The sequence below is a fragment of the Lampetra planeri genome, chromosome 16, assembly GCF_965212315.1.
Source record: "Lampetra planeri chromosome 16, kcLamPlan1.2.h2, whole genome shotgun sequence".
Lineage (NCBI taxonomy): Eukaryota > Metazoa > Chordata > Hyperoartia > Petromyzontiformes > Petromyzontidae > Lampetra > Lampetra planeri.
The window spans coordinates 13,334,918-13,361,936 of record NC_136122.1 but is presented as its reverse complement, the minus strand read 5'-3'; the positions used below and the strand labels follow the sequence as shown (position 1 = coordinate 13,361,936).

The following is a 27,019-nucleotide window of genomic DNA, read 5'->3' as shown; positions in this document are numbered from 1 at the left end:
GTCGTGGCTGTGACTTTACCGAAAAAACCTAACAATATGAATCCTTGCAGTCACGAAAGCTTCAAATCTAGAATGTATTCCAATTGTGTCATCGCCAATCAAGTCGTGCGGCGAAATAATCCATTCGGAAATCTCACAGAGCGCAGTGAACAGAGGATGACCCCCCCGCCCCCCGTGCCTTAGAGGGGGCAGCCGTTTCAGAGATGCCCACACGGGACGGTTGTCTGTGGAGTGCTGCACGTGACCAGTAGGGGGTGCACTCACCCCCACGCTCTGTTGTGAGTTCGTCGCATGGCCGTCAAACTGATGGGGTTTTTTTATTCTCAGAGCTAGAAGTTCGCTAATTAATTGCAGAAATGAATCAATGTAATGGATCGTTGTTGTTTTTTTGTGAAGTCACTGGTGACGAAGCTGAGACCACTAACCACTACATTTATGGTCTAAGCTTAATCTGTCTCTGAGAACCTGGATTAATCACGGGTTACTCCAACTCGGATTCAACCTCGGGCTCCGAGCAATTGCTGGCTCACTATTCCGATCTCTCAGCCACGCACTCGCCTCCATTCGACTTTTTAAAGCCATTCACTTGGACCAACCCACGTTTCAGAATCGGAATATTTGTTTATCCCGAAGGAATCCGATGAGTTATAAAGCACGTTTGCACAGATGTCCAGTAGAGTCGGGTAAGAACGTTACAGCAACGAATAATACAAAAACACGATAATTTATTAAAATAAAACCCATTGCCCGGCCCGGTCAGGGTGAGCTGTTCACAGATGACAAATCCTGGTTAGGGTGAGGGGTTGACTCAGCCCACCATGTCACTGCGCGTGAAACGATGAGTACCACTCTGTGGGGAAGGCGACAGTGGTTGTCCCATCATAGGTAGGTGGAATTCCCACCACTGACTTAAGGCTCAAAACAGTATATGAGCACCACTGCAGTGCTCAAATAAAGAAATCACTTTGACTTTTAACTTTTCCAGTGCTGGATGAGACCGATGCTCAGAACCGCCGCCGAATGTCCTTCAATCAGTGAATAAATCCATCGCGCCGTCCTTAGGTGAAAAGTTCACAGCCATGTATTCAAATCTTTCCCAGACCGTTCTCCTGGGGCCTTCTCGTCCATGTGGAGACCATTCCATTAGCTGGATTCTCTCACTAAATCTCTCTGTTTAGAGCTCTCCGGACGTGTTTACGGCTCGTGACGCGTGTCGTCGTTCGGCGCGTTGTCCGACGTTTCGCTCCCTGTGCCGGGAGCTTTTTCGCTTCCCTGTGCTATGCAAGACAACCGCTAATACCCGTGCGGTAGCACCTCTGTCTTTGTCTCCCCAGCTTTGCTCTTCGTCCGTTAAGCTCCACCGTAAGACGCTCTCTCCACACACCTCTGATCAACCTGAACGCGAGGGATCTTCTTCTTCCTCTCGGTGTTGTTCCGTGAAGTCGCGAATAGCCCAACGTCGACTCATAACACACGCCCAATAGACAGGGTGCTTCAACAAAAATGTTTTTAACACTTCTGAGAATTTGCAACAATACCACGAGAAATGTGCCATCTGGGCACTGGAGACTACCTGGAGAAGATTCCAGGCATGCGTTGACAATGATGGCGAGCAAGCGGAGGCTCTTTGACTTTTTGAAGCTATTAACATGCATTTGTTTTCATACTACAGTATAGTATCTATTCTTTTTCCATTAAAAACGATAGTCCCATGTAAGTGTTAACATTTTTTTGAAGCAACCTGTATATACCTGATTATATATATACACCCGAACTCGTGAAATCTCAGAAGCCGAGTAGGCGCAGCGCCTGGTTAGTAGTTGGGTGGGTGACGATCACCAGAGCCTTGCCGCCAGGTGTTGCAGGTGTGGCCCTGGAAGGTGACGGCGATGTTGAGGGTCACCATCGAAGTCCCCCGAGATCCTTGGATTGCCGTCTTCTGAGGACGCGGAGGTCAAGGCCCTGTTCCTGGGCTGACGGGGCTGTTAGCAGTGCAGCTCCCAAGGTTTGGAACGACGCTTTGCCTTTGCTGATATGACGATCAGAGTCTTTACAGCTATTTGAGTCTGTCTGGAAAACTCGCCTCTTTAAAGGTGGCCTTTAACACCCTCTAGTCCTGGCCGTGTACCCTATAGGTTGTCTATTTCCTGCTTTCCATACACGGTGGCGCATTGCAATTTACGCATTAAATTCGTCACTTTACAAATGTAAATGTATTATTATTAATACCTGCCATGAGGGTTTTCTTGGTCGTAACTGGTCCAGTCTAGGAGCACTCAACCTCTCCGAATCTTGCTCCGAGTAACTGGTTACCCATCTGTGTGAAGTTTGAGCATTAACCCTCGTACCCATCGCACGACGAGTGACTCGTCCCGCGCATCGCCCAATCTCGTCAGATCTGGGAAGCTTCGGCGGTTTTGAGCCTGGCAAGCAGTGCGTGAATGGTCGACTACTTGGGAGCATCGGGTGTTATAGGCTTCGGGCTTTTCAAGGTGGTCTGGAGATGACGGTACAGCAATGGATTATTGAATCGACCTGTACGAAGATGTTATTGTTACCGCCTCGTATGCAATGGGTTTTCGCCAGGTACTCTGCTCTCCTGCCGACATGAGGCCAGACACTCATTCATACGGAATCGGTCAAACATCGTAATCCCGCGCCCTGTTGTAAAATACCATTTAAACTAAGCGAAGCTTTTGCTGAGCAAATAATATATTACATCATGATAATATATTACATCCGCCAAGAACTCGCAACCGGTCTTTGCCATTCGGGGAAACCTGTTCCACTTATCTTGATTTGGCTGACGTTCAGAAATCTTACGAACGCCAAATGTCTCGGCTTCCGAGTTTCTTTGCGAAATTCACGGGGGAGGGATGGAGGAGCCCTTCCTGGCTTGCCATGGCACCCCGCTCTCATCCCGCCGTCTCTGGGACACCTTCTGCCGCCAATTTTTTTTATATAGGGGGCCACGTTCCTTGGGGATCGCATGCTTGCGGCCTGACATCACGGGGGCCTCCACAGTTTTAGCACAAGTCTCTTTCCGCTTGTTCCTGGCACAAAGCTGCCTCCCATCCCCCATGTCCCATGTCCCCCCCACCCTACAAAAAAGTGCGGATGGACAGACGAACGAACGAGTTAGCGAGCAGGGCAAGAGAGAAAGACACACACAAGGGGAGGAGAGAGAAAAAAAGAGAGACCCTTGCAGTTGCCACGTGTGAACCGACGCTCCCAAACACGCGTACACTCACGCGTGCCCGCTCACGCTCACGCGCGCGTGCACGTGCGCACGCGCTCACGCGCTCGCACGTGCGCGTGAGCGCGTGAGCGTGCGAGCGCGTGCATGCTCACACACGCAGGCACGCGGCTCTGGGGCATCTCTTCAACAATCCCTGCTGCGAGCGATCCCAAACTCTCGACACCACCCCCCCACCACCACCACCCACCCCCAAACTCTCCGGCACACTCCCATAGTTGGATCGGCAGACCCGTCTCTCTCTCTCTCTCCCCCACCCGTGCACGCTCCCTCACTCTCTCTGTCGCACACTCGCTTCCCCCACAAATCCCTGCTACCCCCCCCCCTCTCTTCAGCTGTGATTCCCTCTCACAGTCTCCGCACTTCTCCCCGCGGACCCCACTGTTCCACCACCACGACCACGCGCCGAGTTTAAATTTAACAGCCCCTGCGGGGTTGACCGTGAGCCACAACAACAACCACCGCCCCCACCCACCCCCCTCGCCCCCCCCCCCGACTCCACCTCTCTCCCCCCCGTCTCTCTCTCTCTGTTCCAGTGAAAATGTAAATAATAAACTCGGCACGGCATCTCGCAAGGCCGAGCTGTGGCCTTCACGGGTGAAGTACAGTCAAGAACGTACTTGGGGTTTGTTTCGGGGGTTTTTTAAACAAAGAGAATAAGAAAAACTGAAATGAGCCCAATGCATTTCCGCCCGATGTTTTTTTTTAGCCAACTAAAATAAAATAATTCACCGAAGTCTCCGTCACATCACGAACGGAGCGGCCCAAATCGCTGAGCCGCAATGCGTTTCGGGCCACGTTGCCAAGATGCGAATCTGGCTCTTAATGTCACACTTTGTTACACACAAACTCCTCTTCTGGAAGGGATTTATTTTCCACTGGATTCTTTTAAAATAAATAAATAAACTAATTCACAGCGTTGCATGGGACACGGGCGTGGGACATCGGCTGGCCGGACCCTGGCGCTGTTCCAGGGCGAGGGGGCCACTTCACTGGCCTCGTCGTTCGTAAATTTATCGCTCGTTCACGACAATCGACGTTCTGTGACCTCCCCCCCCACCCCACCCCACTCGGCGTGGGTGGTGGGACACAATCACGCACAACACGTCCACTGTGGCGACGCGGGCTCGCGATGCGGAGTCTCCGCTGTTGAGCAGAACGGACACGGAGTGGGCTGCCAACTTCCTGTGTTTCCGAAAGCGTTTGGTGCAGCAGTGGTCCTCGCTGCCATGCCCGCGGGGGGGGGGGGGCGCTGGTAACCCCTGGTGGACTTTAGTGCGGCCCCTAAAGTGCGGCCCCCCGACAATACACACAGAGTAACAACACCCCATCATCAACATCGTGCTGCTGTCAACCCCCAATGGTGTCGACTGTGTGGCGGCCCTCGCACTGACGATGTCTTATCGGCGAAAGTGCCCGTGCCCCTCTGAGTATTAGTGAAGTTCGCTGGGCTGGTGGCAAGGGCCGACCCCCCCCCCCCCTGCGCAGAGTGCGGGGGAAGGAGCTGCTGCTGCTGCTGGTGGTGGTGGCTGTGGGCACGTGGAAATACGACCGACTTTTGTTTTTCGGATTTAGACGTTGGCACGAATCTGACTCTCGAGTGAGTGAACACCCCCGGCCGGCACAGCAGCGGGCACCTGCAGGTGGTGGTGCAACGTGCCCGGCCACCTCTGGCCGGACGACCCGTGCCGTGCCCAGGGGGTCTGTCCAGTCACCTCCTGGCGGCGGCGAACCTTCGCTCGCGCTTCTCGTGACGGCCTCGCCGTGCACACACGCGGCACGTTGGTGGCGTCACTGCCACTTAGTGGCGCTGTTGTTATTATGATTAACTACCTCGCGTGGTATGCAGGTAGTCGTGGGTTCCATCCCGACCCTGACGCCTGCTGCTGTATATTTGGAGTTTGCGTGTCTCTCTCTCTCTCCCCCCGTGGTCGCGTTCATTTTTCTCCGGGTCTACTGGTTTCTTACTTCACATTTAAGGTATTTGACTGCAATAAATGTCCATATGATAAGCCACTTCGTTGAACTCTCATTTGTGATAGAAAGGTCGCTTCTGAAAAAGAGCCACGTAGCTCAGTGGGCTCAGTGGGCTCAGTGGGCCTTCCGTGGTAAAATAAAAAATAGTTGAAGTCGTATTTTTTAATCACTCCACTTGTTCACGCAGGAAAAGCCTCATATATTTGTTTTTGCAGTAGGGTCCCTGCCAAGTTTCGCAGGAGATGTTTGTTGTTGCTGTGTGCGATACAAATTGCAATCATTTTCAGGTGAAGTCCAGTATTGGAATGGACGTCTTTTGGCCAATACCATTGTTTGTGTCTATCTGTGTATGTGTGTCTTTGTGTCTGTGCGTGTGTCTGTGTGGGGAGCGGTCCTGGGCCTCCCCTAGGTCGACTCAGCCTCACATGACTGCCTGGTGTGATGTGTAAACATCGCCACTGGGGAGACAAAGGCGACCGGGCGTGGTGTTGGCCACCCACCCCCTCGTGTGCCTTGACTGCCTTCATAGGTGCTCGCTAACAGCACTTGCCCCACCAGTCTGTTGAGGCTATACAAGGGATTTTTGTTTTTTATTTGTGTATGTGTGTGTTTTTTTTTAGCTATGGGAGGTCCCGTAGGAAACCCACACAGAACAGATTGGAGAACATACAAAACTCCAGACAGAAAGACGCCCGAGTCGGGGATTGAACCCAGGCACTTGCTGGCTGTGAGGCACGACTGTTACCACTGCACCAACCCATGCCGTCATGTGGTTATATATATTTCATTATAATAACAACAATGATAACGGCCTTTATTGAAGCTTTCCAACTGAGGTTGAAGGTACGAATGCGTTCGCGCTGCCAGCAGTAACGAGTGCGCGTGAGAACTCTCACGTAGACAAGTCGATCCAATGTGAATGAATCCTTACAATGACGTCGTGTTGCTGCTCTTAGCGACTTTCCCGGACCTGATGGTATTGGTTGTGGAGGAATGGGGGTTGGGAGGGGATTGCACACTAATGTTAACTACCTCGCCTGGTATACAGGAGGTCGTGGGTTCGATCCCGACCCAGACTCCTGTCCAATATTTTGAGTTTGTGTGTCTCTCTCCCCGTGGTCGCGTAGGTTTTTCTCAGGGTCCTCTTGGTTTTTCTCTCCAAGTTTGGAGACACGCGTTTAGAGTATTTGGCTGCTATACATTTCCACGTGATAAGCAACTTCGTTTAGCTATCATTTGTTTGCCATACCGCTTCTGAAAGCGAGCTACATAGCTCAGTGGACCTTTTTATGGTAAAAAAAATGAGTTTACGTTACATCAACATTTAAGATTTTGACCAGGTGGTGCATCAGTCATCTGAGTCAGTCAATCCATGACACCTGCTGGGTCTGTCCCGTGACCTCCTGCCAAGCGAGCATTCGACACTTCACGTCGCCTCAAAGTGCACCTAGCCTGGCACAAGCGCCGTGGTGACGCCACCGTCGCTTAATGGCGAACGACGGCTGTTGTGACTCAATGATTCAGTGGATTGTTGTTGTTGTGACTCAAGTGAGTCATGAGCGAGTTTTCGCAGGAGGGAGGCGATGGTTGTGCTTTGTGTATTCCAATTGAGTTATTTTCTCAAATTATCGTTGAAAGTGTCCTGTAATCTGCACTAGAGTTGGTTTCTGAGCTGAGCTGAGTCTGTGTGGCCCAGGTGATGTCTCTATCTCGCCCCCACTTTGCCATTGTTATGCAGTCTCAAATAAAAGCTGTTAATGAAACGCGATAACTTCCTTTTTGTTGAGTCAGCGCCGGAAAAAGGCTGACTCCTCGCCACGAGGAGCCACGACCCTTTCTCAATAAATGAACCCCCCAACAGAATCCCACGTGTGGTGTGTGTGGTGCGCGTTAATCTGTGTGTGTGTTAGCCGGGCTGCTGAAATGTAGCAAGTTGGCACAGCAGGGGACACAGGTGGTGCATCTGTCAGTCGTCTCAGTCAGTCAATACATGGCACCTGGGTCTGTCCCGTGACCTCTTGTCAGCGAGCCTTCGACACTTCACGTGGCCTCGGGAGTGCACCTAGCCTGGCAAAAGCGCCGTTGTAACGTCACTTGCCACTTAGTCGTGAATGGCGGGTGTTGTGTTAATCTGAATGGTTAGTGAACTGCGCTACGGACCTGCAACCTGAGTTCCGTTCCGGGCCACGGCTAGCATCAGTGACGAGGAGTCTAATCTACACTGGTCTTGGGGGGCGGGGGAGGGGGCACTGCCATTGGGTGACCAAGGTTTACATGAGGGCAGTGTGTGTACTGGGGAGACAAAGGTGGCCGGGGATGGTACTGGCCACACACTCCACCCTCGTGCTCGCTAACGGCTCTTTGTCCAACTGCCTCTGTAGGCTACACGGGGCGGAAGGGGATCTTTGTCTTTGTTAATATGAATGTGGACAAGTGGGGGTACTGAATAATGAACCCCAGGCCGCCTCCCCGAACACGTGCTTACATTCCCTCGTTCGGCTGCCGCTCCGTCGCCAGTCTCGACCCCCGGCGCCTCCATCATCCCTCAAGCCCAGAGCCCACTCACTTTCACTTAACATTCCATAGGATGTCTCTAGCCTGCATATGTTTAAAAGGACAACGGATGATAATAAGAACAATGATGATACTGTGATTGTAAGAAAGGCAACGCCGCAGTTGCACGGCAGAGACGGCTCGTCTCAGTGGGGGTCGGTGGCTGCTCCCGTCCAACGGAACGCTCCTCCTGCTCGCTCGCCCCCCGATTCCTCCCGCCTCCCCCCCCCCACCTCTTAGTGCTGATGACGATGATGACGATGTTGGTGCTGTAGCGACGAGGGTAGAAATGTCGATCCCCAGCGACTCTGGCCCCGCGATGGGCTTGTGGTGGCGCCAGTGAACCCCCCCCCCCGTTCCCCCAACCTCCCCCCACCCCCTTAACCGAGTGGGGGTCTCGCCCACGTGCGTGTGGCTGCAGGAGGGGAGTGCTGACGGGTGAAGGCGCAGCCCTGAAATTTGCTCTCTCGAGGAAGGGGGGCGCCCCCCTCGCGGGGCTTTGTTCTTGAACCCACCCACGCTGTCCAGTTCGTCTTGGGAGAAGAGGTCGGGGGATGGGGGGGGGAGGGGGAGTACCAACACTTTACCCCACTAGACACGTCCTGCCGGTCGACGCTAACTGTGGGGTGCCCGTTCCTACTGCTGCTGCGTGGACAGAGGCGGTGGGGGGCTGGCGGTGGGGCCTGGCGGTGGGGGGCTGGCGGTGGGGGGCTGGCGGTGGGGGGCTGGCGTTGCGGGGCTGGTGGTGGGGGGCTGGCGGTGGGGGGCTGGCCGCGGGGGGAGGGGGGGTCACTCGTCCATTTGTATCAACTGCCTCACCAGGAGATGGAATCGTTGCGATTTCGGTGTGGATTACAACGCCGTTGTTACTGGCCGTGACGCCGGGGCGGCCCTCCATGGCTTGAAGAGTTGCAACTTATAAATAAGGCTGCGATCTTGAAATGGCTCGGGTTGTTGTGCGGCGGATGGCGTTTGTATGGTGCTGGGTAATAGTGGCTTGGGCCCATGCTGTGGGGCGCCACGGTGGTGAGATGTTAACTACCTTGCCTGGTATGCAGGAGGTCGTGGGATCAATCCCGACCCTGACACCTGCTGCTGTATATTTGGAGGTTGCGTGTTCTCCACGTGGTCACGTGGATTATCCTCCGGGTCCTCCGTTTTTTTCTCCTCGAAATTTCGAGTCAACGTCACCCATTTGAGAATATTTGGCTGCTATACATTTCCACATGATACGCCACTTCGTTGAGCTATCATTTGCGGCCAGGTAGATTTTGAAAAAGAGCTACGTAGCCCAGTGGGGCCTTACCTGGTAAAATAAAAAAAAGTAGTTTATAGTTGTATAGGATCGTGCACGTTCATGCTGATGGGTGTCTTGAGTCCTTGATGCCTCTACTCCCAGATCTGTTGGGTCCCAGGCCTCTTTATTCCGAAGTCCCTTAGCAGCTAGTCTCTTGCGTCTGAAGCGTCAAGCGTCTTGAGCCCCAGTTGCCTTCAGTCCCGTGTCCCTCGACACCCGGGTATCTCGAGTCCCAAGTGTATTGCGTCACAGATATATCTTAACTCCCCGGCCCATTGAGCGCTGCATCTTCTCGTCGTTCCCGAGCCACTTCACATCGGTTCACGCCGAGTCCCAGGGGCCGGGACCTCCTCGTCTCCAGGAGTCACTCAGCCGGCGGCACGAGGCTTCACGAAATCCGCGGCGTCACCGCTCTCGGGCGGCGTGCGCGGCGCGTTCCCGCGGCTTCGCAAGTTTTGGCAGCCGGGGCGTCTCTCCTGGGAAACGCGCCGTGGCGAGCAGCTCCTGAGCGAGTGTGCGTGCGCACGCGTGCGCCTGCGGGGGCGGAGGGGGGCCCGGGGGGAGATTGCGGTGCCTGCGTTCTTCTCGTCGCCCGGGCTGGGTGGCGGAGACATTCCTGCAGCGCATGCCGCCCCGGCGGCTCGCCACGCCAGCTGTTGCGTTGGAGAGACACGTGATATCCCGTGCGGCTGTAAAAACGGGGAAATATTCCCGTGCGCTCGCGGCTCCTGCCGAAGGGAAGAATGTAACGGAACTCGCACAGCCCCTGGTGGTATTCACGTGGCGAGTACCCGGTGTGGTGTGTAGTAAACATCGGCACTCACGAGACAAAGGCGGCCAAGCGGGGTGCTGGCAATCCACCCTCTTGTGCCATTCCGTCCTTCACAGGTGCTTACTAACAGCACTTGCTCCCACAGTCTGTTAAGCCTATATGGGGGAATCTTCGTCTTTGTACTGTATATGGGGATCGGTAGTGCAGTGGTTAACACGCTGCGCTACGAACCCGGCGACCCGAGTTCGATTCCCGCTCACGACCAACACCAGTGAGGATTATCTGAAATTGGTCCTGGGCCTCCTCAAGGTCAACTCAGCCTTAAATGAATAACCTGGTGCGATGCGTAAACCTCGCCACTGGGGAGACAAAGGCAACCCGAACTGGTGCTGGCCACCCACTCCCTCGTGTGCCGTGCCGGCCTTCGTAGGTGCTACTCGTGAAACAGCATGGGCCCCCCACAGTCTGAGGCTATAGGGGTGACTTTTGTCTTTGTGCGTGTTTGTGTTTGCAGAAGAACGGGCAGCCTGGGTCCGAGGGGGAGGACTACCAGGAGCGGCTGTCCCGTCTGGAGGAGGACCGGGAGTCACTCGTGCTGCAGGTGAGAAGCAGCAGCAGCAGCAACAGCAGCAGCAGCAGCAATAGTAGCAGCAGCAATAGCAGCAGCAGCAATAGCAGCAGCAGCAATAGCAGCAGCAGCAATAGCAGCAGCAGCAATAGCAGCAGCAGCAGCAATAGCAGCAGCAGCAATAGTAGCTGTGTGTGTGTGTGTGCTGCTTATCCACACCACCTCTTGTCAATGGACATTAACCTTCACCACGTGAACTGCGGTCATCCTCCCAGCAGCGGCTTTTGGCCGGCCTTCAATCAAAGATGGGGACCACATCGCGCTTTCAGATGCGCTTCTGCGGCCGTCTGGAAATCTCTTCCTGCCGATATTTGGAAGTGGCTGGAGCGGCTACCCACTTTTCGATCTCATTTCTTTAGAGCAGTTTTTTGTGCTTAGTTTGTCGTCCTTCCACCCCCCCCCCCGCACCTCCAATCAGCACGGTTGGCTACGTACGGTGCAAAAAAAGTTCAACATCAAATACGCGAATCAACCACCCTTGCAAATGAGACTCGTCCAGATGTCTTCTTGAGCCCTCACCTAGTTAGACTCTGAGCGCTCGTTAGTAGCGCTCGCCCCACACCCTACGGAGAGGCCACGTGGGTGACAGCCGTCGTGTGTGTGTGCGTATGGCTGTCCGTGCGTGTGTGCGTGTGCGGTAGAGGAATGTTGAGCGTGCCGCTCTCAGAAACCGACGACCCAAGTTCTATTTCCGCCAACACCAGTGGCAATTATTTGACCCGGTTCTCGGCCTGCCCTAGGTAGACTCAGCCTCAATTGAGTACCCAGTGCGGTGTGTAAACATCACCACGAGGGAGACAAAGACGGCCGGGCGTGGGTTCTGGCCACCCTCCCCCTCGTATGCCGTTCCAGCCTTCATAGGTGATCACTAACAGCACTTGCCTCAACAGTCTGCTGAGGCTATAAGGGGGGGTCTTTGTCTTTGTGCGTGTAGGTGAGCGTGCTCACCGACCAGGTAGAGGCGCAGGGGGACAAGATCCGAGAGCTCGAGTTCTGTCTGGATGAGCACCGCGAGAAGCTCACCGGCACCGAGGAGATGCTGCAGCAGGTGAGGGCACGTGGTGGGGGTACTCACTCACCCACCCACACACCCACCCACCCACACACTCACTCACCCACACACCCACTCACCCACACACCCACTCACCCACCCACACACCCACTCACCCACCCACACACTCACCCACCCACACACCCACCCACCCACACACCCACTCACCCACCCACACACTCACCCACCCACACACTCACTCACCCACACACCCACTCACCCACTCACCCACTCACCCACTCACCCACCCACACACCCACTCACCCACCCACACACTCACCCACCCACACACCCACCCACCCACACACCCACTCACCCACCCACACACTCACTCACCCACCCACTCACCCATCCACACACCCACTCACCCACACACCCACTCACCCACCCACTCACCCATCCACACACCCACTCACCCACCTACCCACACACTCACCCACGCACTCACCCACTCATTCACCCACCTACTCACCAACCCACGCACTCACTCATTCCCACACTTTCACACCGACCCACCTACCCACTCACCCACCAACTCACCCACTCACTCACCCAATGACGCATTCCCACACTCACACACCCACCGACACAAAAAACCCATGTACGAAAATGAATTGGCCGAACATCCCGGTGTTATTATTATTATCAAGATTTCTACCCTCGTTACTACTGGAGACATCAACGCCCTCATCGCCCTCATCGCGATGGCTTCCATGCGGCCGTGCCGCGTGTTCGTTGCCCATTGTCGAGCGCCGTGCGTGGTTACATCTCAGGCTCGCGTACGGCCATTGAGGACGTCATCGGTGCAGGGGCCGATTCCCCCGGGGTTTAACTCGGTATCTTCGCTGGCATGCGTTGTTTACGGAGGAGGGATGATGAGGGGGGTGAGGGGGAATCCGGCAGCCCTACGGGGCCCTGGGCGCTCGGACAGCCGCTGACTTTCTCTGAAGATGTTGGAGAAGTAACTCGGCCTCTTCGCCGCCTTCCTGCTGGAGAGTTCCCCCACTCGTGTGGGCTGCTGCCCCTCTCTCTCCCCTCACTCCAGTCCTTTAATAAATAATAATAATAATAATTGTTATAATCACGATAAAATCATGAAACAATTTGTATCGCACGCTCATCGCTTGTCTGCTCGCGAGCCCGGAGGCGCGTGGCGATGTGCCCCCAAGGCCAGCCGCGACGAGCGCACGGCGGCCTCCAGCAGCTTTGGTTGGAACCATCTCCTCCAAGTTTACCCCCAGAGCCCTTCTCACCCTGGTCACACCGCTTGGAGTCCCCCCCCCCCCCCCCTCTGTCTCTCTCGGCGCTGCCTTGGTCTCCTGCCTCGGTCTCCTGCCCCGGTCATTCCAAGGTCTCTCCTTTCTTCTTCCCGACTGGTTGCCCTCCCTTCTCGAGACGTCTCCCTCCCCCCCCCCCCCCCCCTCGAGCCATCCGAGTCGACAGTCCACCAGCAGGGTCTCTAACGCAGCTTCTCGAACCCCGATACTTGCCGTGCCTCAATTTGCGCAAATCGTTTGACAATTTCCCCAAATCGCAATAAGTTTCTCCCACGCAGCCCACCCATGTGTATTCGCTGCTTGGCTGCGAGCGATCCGGGCGGATGCCGTTCGACGATTGTAACAAATCATCTCAACGCGGGTGAGTCGGCCAAGATGGCCTCTATGAGGAGGGGCTCTCTGGCAGAGGCCTCTTCCGCCAGCGGTGGTGCAAGAAGAGCACTTGCAGGGGCTGCACCTTTATTTTAAAGCAACATTTTTTTTTATATTTTATTGTTGAGCGAGATGGGGTTAGTGGTCACGTCTCGGAGTGGCCCCGTCCGTCGCACGGTCCACGGAATGGCGAGCGTGTGCTGGGCGAGGATTTAAAATAACTACAAATCTGGTAAATCCGTTCACGGTCTCTCGTTTGGTTTAAATAGCGGTTGCGTTTCGGCTGCACAATGCCTCTTCCTCCACCCCCACGCCTCCTCCTCCTGCGCCGCCGTTACAGAGAAGAAAAACCGAGAGAAAAGTGGCCCCTAATCACAGCCGTGTCATTCGCTTCAAAGGCAAAGTCATATTTTAAGCAAAGAGGAAAAATAAATATTAAATCAAGATTTTTCCAGCACCTACCCCGTGGTTTTTGCCAGGCTAATGTGGGCATCGCGTCCCGCGCCACCGCGAGACCTGACGGGGCTGGCACCCCCCCCCCCCCCCTTCAGCGTGGCGCAGCCGCCCATTACGCGCAGCGTGCGAGCGCGCCGGCCCTACGCGGTGCCGCCACGTGGGACTTCCGGTGCAGCGGGGCTGTCTCCAACCCTACGGCACCACCACCACCACCAACCATGCGTCTTTGGGGGTGGCGGCGGTGGTGGCGGCGGCGTGGCGGTTTTTGCGAGCCTAGCCGTCGCGGCTTGTTGACGTTTCATCCATCGCGGACGTTTCGTCTGTCGCTCCGCAGGAGCTGCTTGCTCGGAACAACCTGGAGACGCAGAAGGTGGACCTGGTGACGGAAGTGTCCTCCCTCAAGCTGAAGATCACCGCCATGGAGGTGGAGGATGCTGGAGAGGCGCGCCCGGCTGACAGAGAGGTACGGGAGGACGTCTCGCTCACGCTCGTCTGTTACGTTATCGCCACTGGCCGTTTGTTTGTTTTACTATTTACGAGTCACCGTTAGACCGCGGACCACCTTGCTCGGAAGTAGTTCTGTGATATCCGCTTTTGTGGGCCCGTTTGGCAGGACATCCCAATAGATCTGTCGCCGCCTCGCGACTCGGCACCAGTTGTGCCGATTCGCGTAGAATTGGCGCGAAAGGGATAACAATTATTTACGTGTTCGTATATATATAACAAGAAGTAAATACAAAGACAGACTCACGCGTGACAAACCACGTTTCACCGAGCTGACCGGGACGCGGAGGTGGCGGCGCGCGGCACGGAGCCGGCGCGACGGAGACGGTGACTGAGACGGAGACTGAGACGGAGACTGAGACTGAGATGGCTGGCAAGCGTGGAGAGGCGGAACGCTTCGGGGCCTTCTCCACGACCCGCGTTCCACACCCCCCTGTGATGATGGAGCATGTGTCCCCCCCCCCCACTCCTCACCTTCCCGGCGCCCCCCCCAACAACTCTCACCTCCTGACCCCCGTGCCGCCGTCCCGGCCGCCCCCCCGGCAGTGGGTGGAGGGCCTGGTGGGCGCCTTGCAGCTCCAGATGAGCCGCCTGGAGGAGGAGGTGGTGTCCGTGCAGCGCGACGCGGGCGCAGCTCCTGCCCAGGTCGCCCGTTTGCCAAGTGCCGCTCCCCTCGCCGACCCGGCATGAGTTTGGCCCCCTCCTGGTGTGCAGAAATGGTCTTCGGGTCAATGCCCCGAAAATTGCTTGTCAGTACCACCCTGGGTGGCAAATGCTACCAGTGATTTTCCTGAACGGTTTTATCTCCAGATCACAAATCTGTGTGACAGCAAGGGACTCGTGGTAGCTTGAAATAAAAAATATTGCTACCACAGTGTGTTTGATATGGAGAATTGTCATTTTAGAAATGAACAAATAATTAAATGTGATGTGAACCTTCTACATAAGATCAAAATAAATAGATGTGTTTATAAAACATACATTAATACATAGGCGGAGATTTAGCCCATTGTGGACACAGCCCATGGTGCATACTGGAAGCATTTGCCCCCCCCCCCAGGTGGTACCGACCAACCCAATTGGCTCGTGGGTGTAAATGGGCGCGATGCGGTGCGGTGCATGGCTAATTAAGCAGCGCATGGTGTGTAATGACTCGCCAAGACCCACCCACCGAGTCAGTCATCCACCAACCCACCCACCAACCCACTCAGCCAGCCTGTCAGCCACCCAGCCACCCAGCCAGCAAGTTCATAAAGGTCACGTTTGTTTATTATTTAATATGTTATTCTAGTTTGAAATTTGCCGATAAAACTACACGGACAAACAAAGCCACGTGGCCGTGTGTATATCTGCCGACTCGTAATGTAACGAGTGTTGATCTGGCTCAGAACTCTTTATCAAAGCCCCTCCTTGGCCTGACAGCCAATACATCGAATCGGTGGTTAGCGCGCCGGTTACCGCTGATTGGTCTCACTCGCCGGCGGAATGACTCTCACGGCGAAATAGAGCGTTCTAGACGCGCGGCGGTTCGCTTGAGACTGCATCAAGCATGCGTCAGGCATCTCCATGCAACCAGGATGGCAGAGTAACCGTGTCACATGGTCCGGATCCTGCAATCGGGTGCCCTCCCTTCTCGTCCCACCTTATCTTTCTCTTCCCTCCTCTCTCTCATCATCATCATCACCCTCTCATCATCAACACCCTCTTATCGTCATCATCATCATCACCACCCTCTCGTCACCTTTCCGCTCGGCTCCCCATATTTCGTCCGTCCATGAGTTTTAATGTTCATTGGAACCGCTCATGAGTATGCCAGTCTGTAGATTTGCATCGTATGAGTCTCATCCCTCTGAGCCTCCGCGTGTCTGCCATGGCGTTTTCAGCGACAGTAGAAAGAGCAGTAGCAACAACAGCGAATTCTGGAATATCGCCTTAAATATCCATATCTCTCGCGACGTGACCATCTTGGTCTCTCTCTCTCTCTCACGACCCGGCCGGGCGCTCTCCCTCCCCCGTGGCTACCCTCCACCCGTCTCCCACGGCCGTGGAAGTGTGCGGAGTAACTCCACCTGTGTGCTGGCAGCGTGCGGTTCGTTATTTTTTGCAGACGATGACAGCTGCGATGGGGTCGAAGGTCAGGGTCGCGGCGAGGGCTGTTAAGCTTTCGGCCCACCCCCTCTTACCAACACTCCTTGCCCCATCCCAGCTGTTGAAATGAGCAGCTGCTATTAGCCTCAAATTGAGTTCATAACAAGCGTTAATTGATAATTGAATTGTAGCGCCGTACCTGTTGGTGGCAGCAATAGGGGGGGGGTGCGGAGAGCGGCGTGGGAGCAGCCGGTCTGCTATTAAATCCGCCTTTAAAATCCCTGCGGTGGTTTAAGATGTTGGGGGGGGGGGGGTGGAGGAGTTGGGGAGGGGGGCAGCGGTGCTGCGGTTAACGCTCCGCCCTACGAACCCAACCCAGAGACCTGAGTTCGATTCCCAGCTCCCGTTGTGGAGCGAGCGTGCAACTGATTGTGCGTGAATGTGTAAATGCGATTGCGCCGTAGTTTGGTTCGTGTGTGAGATGCCGCCGCGTCGCAGGATGCTAATTCAGCGGCACGGCTGTCACTCCGGCGTCTTGGGTATCCGTGTATGTGTTGCGTGTCGATCTTCATTCGCGACGCACGTAGCCAGCCACGCTTATCGGAGGTGTGGCAGCTGCCCGAGATGCCGCTTCGTCGTGTGCCACTGCGCCTGCGTGCTGCTGCCGGTACCAATTGAGGCCGCTCCCGCCCCCTGACCCCCAGGGCTCGTGATGTAACGGCTTGCTTGTGCGGTGGCTGGGTTCGTATTTTTGGAGTTGGCCCAACATCCCGCTACGGGACCGCAGAGCTTGGACAATTTGTTGGCACCGCCGGGTCTGGCTGCCTCCCCGGGCGCTCGCCTGCTTCCGATGTCCCCCCCGATCACCGCGTGGCGCTAGGAGCCCGACGGGGGAGTGACGTGCAGTTTGCGGGAATGACGCTCGAAAACAGTGGAATTATTATTATGAGTATCGTTATTGCTATTAGTCGGTGGCGGCTGATTGGGGTGGGTGGGTGGAAGAGGAGTTGGGGCTGGGGGGGGGAGATGAGGAGGCGCTCACCGACGCTCGCTCACCGCTTAATGAAGCACTTCTTCAAAACGAGAAAATAATCATTCATCATCGCCGGCTGCGTGACCCCCACGCCAACGCACGGTCCCCCGGGCCACTTGAGTCGTCGCGTTTGCTGGCGGAACGCCAACGGAGCCAAGCCACCCCAATCGTGGAACGACCACCCCCATCACCCCCAGCCCCCCAGCCCCCCATCTCCAGTTTCCATCCCTGACCACCCCCCCCCCCCCCCAACATCTTTACCGCCTCTTCTCCGCATCACACCTCTCCTTCTCCCCAGCCTCCTATTTGTGAAAATAGGAAGCAGATTCAGCTGATTAGCTGTTAAACTGAAACGCGGAAAAAAAAATAACATTTTACGTGACAGTTCCCAGAGATAATGTAATTTTCGCGAGTTTCAAGCGATTAAGACGCGCGTGCGATGTTCATGATTTTGCATCTCATCTCGTGGCTGTCCGCTCGTTCCCAACGCTTAGCGTCATCATTATTGCGGGAAATTAAGCACGGATGAAGATTCTATTTTAAGTGTCGCGGAGATGGAATCTGAGCGCCGCCACCCCCCACTGCTCCCCCCGCCCCCCGTCTCCCAACCGTATCCGTGATGAAGCCTCGGTAATTAGTTACACTCTTGACGCAAAGGTGTTAATTGTTTTGTGTTTGGGATTTCTCCGTAAGTTCGTTGGTGTGCGGTGTGCCGCGTGCGATGCCGATGGCTGTGCAGTGCCACACCGTTGGCTCCGTCCAACAGAATCCCTGCTCATGCATCAACCATCACCACGCGAACTTCGCGTGTCCTCGTAGCAGCAGCAGCGGCGGCCATCGAACAAAGACGATGCTGGTGGTCACCGCATCGTGCTTCTGCGGCCGTCTGGAACGCTCCTCCTTCCGATATCAGGAAGCCAGTGGGAGCGATGCACTTTTAAATCTCGATTGAAAACTCATTTCTTTCGAACTGATTATTGTGGTTAGGTTGTTGTTCTTCCCCCGCACTTCAAATTAGCACGGTTGACTGCGTACGATGTGAAATAAGTTCAACATACATGCATACAGTGTGTGTTTTTGTTTCAAGTTGAAGTGACTAACAAATGCACTACTGGACACGTGTGTGACATCCCCCGTGTGTGACAACCTCTGTGTGACAACCCCACGTGTTTTTGAGCTTCTCCGATTGCCGAGCGTGGCATCTGTAGTTCTAATGACAACGCCTCTCTTCTCCGCTCCCCATTCATGCCCTTTTTTTCCTTATTCCCAAATCAGTTAACAATACAAATATATATGTATATCTGTGAAATATGCATGCCGACATACACGCAGACAATTAATGAGATTATTCATTTGTTGGTCGTGGTGGAGAAATAGTTTTTATTATTACCTGTAATCCTGGCAGCCTGTAGATGGGGTTGGTGGATCATTCAGAGATGGAGACATCTGCCTCTATGATAACGTGTGTGTGTGTGTGTACGCCGAGCTTATGTCTGCCAGTTAATGCTGGTGAGAGTCTGCACTTAGCTGTTAACATTTGATAGGCAAACAGATTCAGCCAAATGGTACCTGTGAAGACGTGCGAGTGAGTGAGTGAGAGAGTCAGTGGGTGGGTGGGATTGGAGTGAGTGGTTGAGCGAGTGAGTGAGTGAGTGGTGCAATGAGTGATTGAGTGAGTAGGTGAGCGACTGAGTTCGAGCGAGCAAACGTGTGCGAGTGAATCGGTGAGCGAGTGAATCGGTGAGCGAGCGTGTCAGTGAACGAGCAGTGCCTGCGTGAGCGCGTGGCACGATGAGCGAGGTGAGTGAATGCGAACGGTCGAGGTGAGCGCTCGCTCGCTCGAGCGAGTGAGCGAGCTGTGAGCTGTGAGCGTGCGAGTTGACGGGTGACTCTGTGGCCCAGGTGTTGCTGGGTGAGCTGGGCTCTCTGCGGAGCCGCGTGGCAGAGCTGGAGGAGGAGAAGACGAAGTGTGAAACGAAACTCAGCAGCACCGCAGTGAGAGTCCTAACCCCCCCCCTCCCACAGCGCGACCCCACACGACCCACCCACCCATCCACCCCGCCCCCCCCGGCACTCCTCAATACGCTCCACTCACCCACTCGCCTTACTCGCACTCGCTCCATCCTCACTCACACAACCAATTGCCTCACTTGCTCCACTCTCACCTGTTCAACTCACTCACCCCGACATCGCCCACGCAACCACTCGCCACGTTTATCAATAATCGAGGTGGCACGGCGTGGCACAAGATGGCTCGTAATGGTCACGTTCGATCTCTGAGCCAGCCACCACCAAGAGCCTGGATTGGAATCTGTGATTAAACCGAATTCACAAGTGTTGATGATCTTAGCCCATTCACCAGTGACTTGCACAAAGACCCATCGATATCAGAATAGAGATCCAAAGACTTGCGTAGATACCCATAGACTCAGGTAGTGACCCCATAGACTCGTGCAAAAACCCACAGACTCGCACAGACTGAGCTGTGATTTAACCGGTGTATCTAGTGCAGTGAGATGATCTCAGCCCGGTCACGAATGACGCGCACACCGAAAAAAATATATATAATCATCGTGTTAAATTTGTCCCACGACTTAATTTTGGCAAAATGTTTCAATGGTTGAAATATGACGAACACTTCTTTTTTTATGACGGCATAAATAATGTGTGCCCCTAACCGCTAATGCAAGGTGACAGAAAGATGCCTGAGAAGGGGTTCTGTGTGATGTCCCATTCCACAGACCGTCTCGAGACTTCCTCATAGAAACGTCTTCATCTCGCCAGCAACACGTCGCCAATAACAGCATCAATGGATCTTCTTGGTTCTTTCGGTGAAGTCACGTAGAAGGGAAGTAATAAAATAATAAAAATAAAACATAATAAAATATTATATTATTTTATTTTATTATATTATTATTTTATTTTATTATGTTTTATTATTATTATTTTATTACTTCCCTTCTACGTGACTTTACCGAAAGAACCAAGAAGATGAATCCCTGCAGTCACGAAAGCTTTAAATCGAAGCATCAATGGATTTTAATTGGGAGCCAAAAGAGAGGAACGTGCTGCACTTCAACATTTTTAATTAGCAACGAAAAAAATAACTGCAGCGCACAAAATCACTTTGGTCTTTGTCTCGGCGCTTTACGCTCTCCTCATCCCGGCTCGTTAGGGCTGCCAGCGCGCTGCCATCATTGGCAGCGCTATTTCCGAACGGCGCGATGTTCGTGCCCCCCCCCATCTTCCCGCCCCCCCGCTACCGACTCATCGCCGCCGCGACGACGACGTGTCCGCGTTTCACCCCAGTCAAGGTTCATTCCTGGCAACGCTCATCGCTAGACGCCGTGTATTTTTCCTCCGATTATAAAAAGAAAAAACCTGGTCCTTGTCATCGCCATTGTCACATCAGCTGTGTTGTTGCCGCTGTCGGTCGGGTCATAGCGATGCATAGAGACCCATAGAGATACATAGAGACTCATAGGGATACATGGAGACTCATAGAGATACATAGAGATACATAGAGACTCATAAAGATACATAGAGACTCGTAGAGATACATAGAAACTCATAGAGATACATAGAGACTCGTAGAGATACATAGAGACTCGTAGAGATACATAGAGACTCATAGAGATACATAGAGACTCATAGAGATACATAGAGACTCAAAGAGATACATAGAGACTCAAAGTTTTGGCCAATCCTGGCCAGCTGGCTCAACAACTGAACAAACACGGCACCGACGACGACGACGTTGCCTCCCTCCCCACAGGCGGAGCTGGCGGAGCTGCGAGAGCGCGTGGCCACGAAGGAGCGGGAGATCGAGACGCTGCGGCTGGAGCTCGCGTCGAGGCCGCCCGACGCCGTCGTTGCCGCCGCGTGCAAGGGTACGAACGCGCGAGGAACACCGCTCGATCAGTCGCTCAGTCGCTCGCTCGCTCAGTCGCTCGCTCGCTCGCTCAGTCGCTCGCTCGCTCCGTCGCTCGCTCCGTCGTTCCTTTGTTACGTGGAAAGTCCGGTTGTGTAGCCAGTTACCCAGCTAGCTTTGCAAAGGGTAGAGATCCGTGGTGTGCTTTGGCGGCACAGAAATGACACCATCATCATCATCAGGTCACCGCGCATGCGCAGACCGCCGATGGTGCGTATCGTGCACATTTCAGCCACCCAACGCGGCCGAATAAACAAAGTCGCCGATTGACCGAACTCCGCGAACATGTTCCTCAGCCTTGGCCTTTACACAGGTCGTACCAAATGTGTTACATTCTGGAAAACAACAAGAACAATAATAATATTTAATCTTTTGTAAAAACAAAAAAGTGCTGCTTGGGCACGTGTTATTTAGTAATTAAATCACGACTTAAATCAACAGCAACAAAATTGGCCATGGTATTTTGAAATGTTTGGCAATTTATGAAGAGACGATCTGCGCTAATGAGCGTCTGAACGAGCGAGTGGGACGATAACGCGACGGGTAGAATCGAAGGCACGAAGTGTCTCGTGCCCAAAATATAAGATGCAGGCTGTGGAGACATTATATTACATTATCTCGGTTAAATCAGCACCTTAGCATAAAGCACATGGTACCGCTGTGTGCTCTATGAATGCAAAATCGTGGGGTGCTTTTATTTAGTTATTTAATAATCTGCAACAGTTGAGTTCCTCGCCCGCTCGCTAGGGAGGCAACAACCAGACGCAACAACCACACGCAACAACCAGACGCAACAACCAGACGCAACAACCAGACGCAACAACCACACGCAACAACCACACGCAACAACCACACTCAACAACCAGACGCAACAACCACACGCAACAACCACACGCAACAACCAGACGCAACAACCACACGCAACAACCAGACGCAACAACCAGACGCAACAACCACACGCAACAACCACACGCAACAACCACACGCAACAACCAGACGCAACAATCAGATGCAACAACCACACGCAACAACCACACGCAACAACCACACGCAACAACCACACTCAACAACCACACGCAACAACCAGACGCCTCACCATGCAACCGTCTCGTGACCCTTCCGCTGACGAGGAGGTCAATAGGTCATCGAGACCAATGCCACCGCACCCGTCACCTAACGCGAGCCTTGCCCTGGAGCGAGTGCTGCTAACAAGCGCCTATGAAGGCCGCCAAGACACACGAAGGGGTGGGTGACCAGCACCACGCCCGGTCGCCTTTGTATCCCGAGTGGCGATGTTTACACACCGCACCAGGTGCTCATTTGACGTAGGGGAAGCCCAGGACTGGTTTCAGATAATTTTTGCCGGTGTTGACCAGTGAGCGGGAACCGAACTCGGCTCGCCGGCGCCGTAGCACGGTGCGCTCAAGTTAAGACCAGGAACCGCCTACAGGTTGCACCGGTTCATTTGTGCGGTGAATCCGAGGGAATTACTTGCCAACGCCGCTCATTTCCAGTGCTTCATGAAGGTTTATCTTTAGTTATATCGCGTAGATATAAATGTGTCTTTAAAGGCTTTTTTTCACGTAAGCAAAAGGTGCCAATTAGTTGCTGCTTCAGCACAGGCCGTGTGTGTGTTGGAGAGTAAACCCACAACATTTACCATCCATTTCCAGCGCATACCGCACCACTCACCAGCATTGGCCACACACGGGGGATACATTGTAAGGATACATTTTTTAGTTTTGCCACCTGAGGTGGGTAGTGACGAGTTAAACACATGGCCTGGGCTCCTGGCCCCACCTCCGCATTCAACAAAACTTGCACCGAGGTCACGCGTGAAAGCGTTGTACTGTACTTCAAAGTCGCGCGTCCCAGGTAAGCAGGTGTTTGGCCTCCAAGATGTCAAACGCCCGCGAGCTAATTAAAGAGTGGACAAAGAGTCACAGGAAGCGCTAAGCAAGGTCCTTGTGATTTATAACAGAAAATAACAACCGTGTGTGTCGTTGTGGAGAATATAAATAACAACACAGAATAAGCAGACGATGTCTCCATGTACATAGATATCTGTCCCTTCACGGAAAAATAAAAAGTATCCTTTACAGTTTACACAACTCATCGCCTCACGGCCTTCTGGGACCAAATCAACACTTCTGTCATGACTTCACTGCCAGAAGGCCGTGGTGCAGATGGGTTGTGTAAAGTGTAAAGGATACTTTTTAACTTTTATGTGGACAGACAGATAAATATATATATACACAGTGTACGAAGGAGTCATCGTCTGCTTATGAGCATACAAAGTCCCATCGTCACCATCGTCATCATCGTCATCATCGTCGTGAGTACATTTGGTTTCAGTGCCATTCTCATAGCGCAAGGCTATCTATGTATGTATGTTGAAATTCTTTCGCATTGTACGTAGCCCACCGTGCTAATCTGAGGTGCTATCACGACGGAACGCAAGGCGGGCAAAGTCTGCGGCCATTTCACAGTCAGACGGGTGGGGGGAGGGGAATGTTGCAAAGTGGTTTCATCCGATTCGGTGAGTTTGGCAATTCATGATCAAACTTCGCTTACGTTTTACGCCATGGTGACGACCCTTAAATGACCCTAGTGTCCAGCCTCAACTCCCTAAATCTCCCTGGAGCCGCCAGGGTCCTAGCTGAGAAACCTGCTGACGTAGTACATCCCGTCGGCAGGGAGCGTGACACGAGGTGGTGGTTGTGGTGGTGCCTTCCTCGTGTCTCTCGACAGACGAGGAAATTCAGAAGATGAAGAGCGCTGTTGAGTCACTGCTGCAGTCCATCCAGGAGAAGGTGAATCGCGAGGCCTCGCTGGGCGGCGACGCGACTGTCATGCTTAACCGGCTTCCGCGCTCGACGATTAGAGGATTTTTCAAACCGATAATATGCCACGGTCGCTGGCGGTCATTTTACGATGAGAATGACATCCTTTACATTTTATTTTTATCGGCAAGTGAATAGTTACCCTTGTAGCAGCTGTCGGGTTTACGGTGCAGTCGGTGAGGCATACGCTTCCCTCCCTAGGACCGCAAGATCTCAGAGCTGCACGAGGCTTTGGAGGCCTATAGAGAGGCGCAGGAATTGGGGGGTCGCCTTGCCCCCCGCGACCGAGGCAGGCCCTTCCCCCCGGCGCCGGAGGCGGCCGAGGGGTCAGGGCCTTCCCATCCGACCTCCCGGGCCACACGTGACCCCTCGCCCTACGACAACAGGTACCCAACGGCGGCTTGACGTGCTCTCGCTCCAATGCGCTTTGCCGTCGTACCCACCGCATCTCCTTGGACACGATGTCCGACGGTTCGCGCCACGTGCTGGGAGCTTGTTCGGGAATTCAGGAGAATGAAGGAGCTGAATTTCCTGGAGGAGCTTCCAACAGGTGGAGTGAAACATCGGACATCATGACGATGCAACTGAGGTTACCGATGTGGCCCCACCGACGCGCAGTCTACCGTCTCCCTCCCGCAGGTCTCCCTGCCGGCACAGGTCCAACAGCCTGGAGGATCTGCGGACCGAGTCCGGCGATAAGGTGGGGCACTCTTTGTCACCATCGCAACACGCCCCATTCCGCACGCTTTTATTTTTCTCCATTGATTTTTTTTTGGTTTGGTTTGTTTTAAGTTAATGGATGCTCGTGCTAACGGTTGTGTGTTCATTTGTGATTTGATTTGCTTAACGCTTTGGGTGCGATCGCCGCGCTGCGTCCGTGCCGCGCGCCTGCTTTGTGTTAACGCTCAGCCGTGTGTGCCACGCGTGCAGTGTGTTGTTTGGGAGCCAATGGTGCCGCATCCTGCCGACAAGGTACCACGTCTCGCACCCCCAGTAGACGTGGCAACGTCGGGCTGACGTCACGACGTCTGTGGTTGGAACCGTTGGCCCAACGTTCCCCCAACGTTGGCCCAACGTTCCACGTTTACTGGTGCCCATGCGAATGGGGTCGCCCCGCCCATTGGCAGATAAGACGCGGTTCTGCGCTACGCTGAGTCTCAAGTTCAAGTTTCAAGTTGAATTTGTTCGACCAGGCCACAACCGAAGATTCAATGATGATGGCGGTGATTTACGTCAAGCCTCCATTGATTGAGATCAGAATGAGGATATGTATTGACATTGGAGGAATCCAATGAGCTGTAAAGCTCTTTTTCACAGATGTCCGGTAGGGGCAGGAATGGTTCCCCATTCGCAGGAATGCGAGATTGGCTTCACATGGGAGGAAACCAAGGGCAAAACACTCAAATCCCCGCACAGATGGATTGGAAAAATAAATTTGCTATACTGCCATCTTCGGACCTCCTCGCATACCAAGCCTACAACACTTGGTATTCCCAGGGAGTTGCCCATCCGAGCACGATCCGGGCTCAAATCCCTGCTCGGCTTCCGTCGTCACTGGCCCCCAATTAACGATGACTCCGTTGTTGTCTCGCCATCGTTTCGGTCCCCTGGGGGCAGGCGAAGGCCGGCGCCAACGGCTCCAAGTACCAGACGCTGCCGGCGCAGCGAGTCAGCGGGAACCCCTCAGGGGGCCCGCTGGGCCAGTCGCCACGGACACTCCGCACCACCGCTCAGCACGACGGGGCCTACTCCTACCACGGGTCCGACAGCAGCCTCGGTGCGTGCGTGTGTGTGCGCGTGTGTGTGTGTGCGTGTGTGTGTGTGTGCGTGCGTGTGTGTGCGCGTGCGTGTGTGCGTGCGTGTGTGTGTGCGTGTGTGTGTATGCGTGTGTGTGTGTGTGTGGAGAGCGATAGGATAGCGGTTAGTGCGCTGCGCTATGAACCCGGCAAGCTGAGTTTGATTCCCGTCCACGGTCAACACCAGCAACGATTATCTGAACCAGTCCTGGGCCTCCCCTAGGTCGACTCAGCCTCAATTGAGTACTTAGTGCGATATGTAAAAACATTGCCACTAGGTCGTGGTGGTGGCCACCCACTCCCTCGTGTGCTGTTCCAGCCCTCACAGGTGCTCGCTAACAGTCTGTTAAGGCTACACTGGGGGATCTTCTGTGCATGCGTGTGTGTGCGCATGCTTGTAGCGTAGTGGTTCTGCGCACTGCGATACAAAACCCATGAGACGAGTTTGATTCCTGCTCACGACCAGGAACAGTGGCAAACATCTGAACCGGTTTTGGGCCTCCTCTAATTTGAGTAAATGGTGTAGTTGTCACTGGAGAGACAAAGGCGGTCGGGCGTGGTGTTGGCCACGCACACCCCTCGTGTGCCGTGCAGGCGTTCGCTACACCGTCTGTTAGAGGCCATACGGGGGGCATCTGCGACACCGCGCGATTAAACCTATGGGAGCGACGTCGCCGTGGCCACAACGACGCTCGTGGTCGTATCTTTGAAGTCTTTTTTTCCCGGGAACTAAAAGATTGAAGCCGACGCGAGACCCGTAACCCCAGGCGCGGTCAGCGTCTCCGCGATGCCGATGGCGTCTCGCCGTAAGTTTCCCGTTGTACCTCTTCGGCTCGGCGCTCTCTCGCGCGACGCGAAGCCCCCAGGGAGAGCTTCCACGAGTTTCCCGCTCCGCCCCCATCGTGTCGAGGCCAGCACGTAGTAACGCCCCCCCCTCCCCTCCCCCCCGCGCTATGAACCCCAGCTACACGGGCTTGTTGGATTCCCGGCCATGGCGAACGTCGGTGGTGAGCAGGCCGCCCAGAGCGGGGAGGCAAAAGAGGCAACTTGAGATGAGAGGGCCTCAGGATGGGGGATTAGGTGGCCAATGAATGAGGGGGGCCGCCAGGCGGCGTTCTGCCCTGAGCCTCCGTGAGCCTCGGAACTTTTGCAACCCACACTGACCAGGGTGGTGAAGTATGGGAG

The 27,019-nt window shown here is 54.3% G+C and overlaps 1 protein-coding gene across 9 annotated transcripts in view; it reads left to right on the top strand.

Moving 5' to 3' along the window:
- LOC144723085 (liprin-beta-1-like) overlaps positions 1–27,019 on the top strand; it is a 67,429-nt gene that overhangs the window by 24,439 nt on the left and 15,971 nt on the right. For 6 of the 9 annotated variants that reach the window (XM_078601667.1, XM_078601668.1, XM_078601663.1 and 3 more), the window contains 11 exons: positions 10,370–10,456; positions 11,418–11,531; positions 13,974–14,102; positions 14,690–14,788; positions 19,167–19,259; positions 21,040–21,154; positions 23,947–24,008; positions 24,240–24,424; positions 24,678–24,738; positions 24,969–25,010; positions 25,656–25,815. In XM_078601667.1, the coding sequence (XP_078457793.1) occupies positions 10,370–10,456; positions 11,418–11,531; positions 13,974–14,102; positions 14,690–14,788; positions 19,167–19,259; positions 21,040–21,154; positions 23,947–24,008; positions 24,240–24,424; positions 24,678–24,738; positions 24,969–25,010; positions 25,656–25,815 (1,147 nt within the window). The remainder of the gene's footprint in view (positions 1–10,369; positions 10,457–11,417; positions 11,532–13,973; positions 14,103–14,689; positions 14,789–19,166; positions 19,260–21,039; positions 21,155–23,946; positions 24,009–24,239; positions 24,425–24,677; positions 24,739–24,968; positions 25,011–25,655; positions 25,816–27,019) is intronic. The other 3 variants (XM_078601665.1, XM_078601671.1, XM_078601664.1) reach the window with 2 other exon arrangements.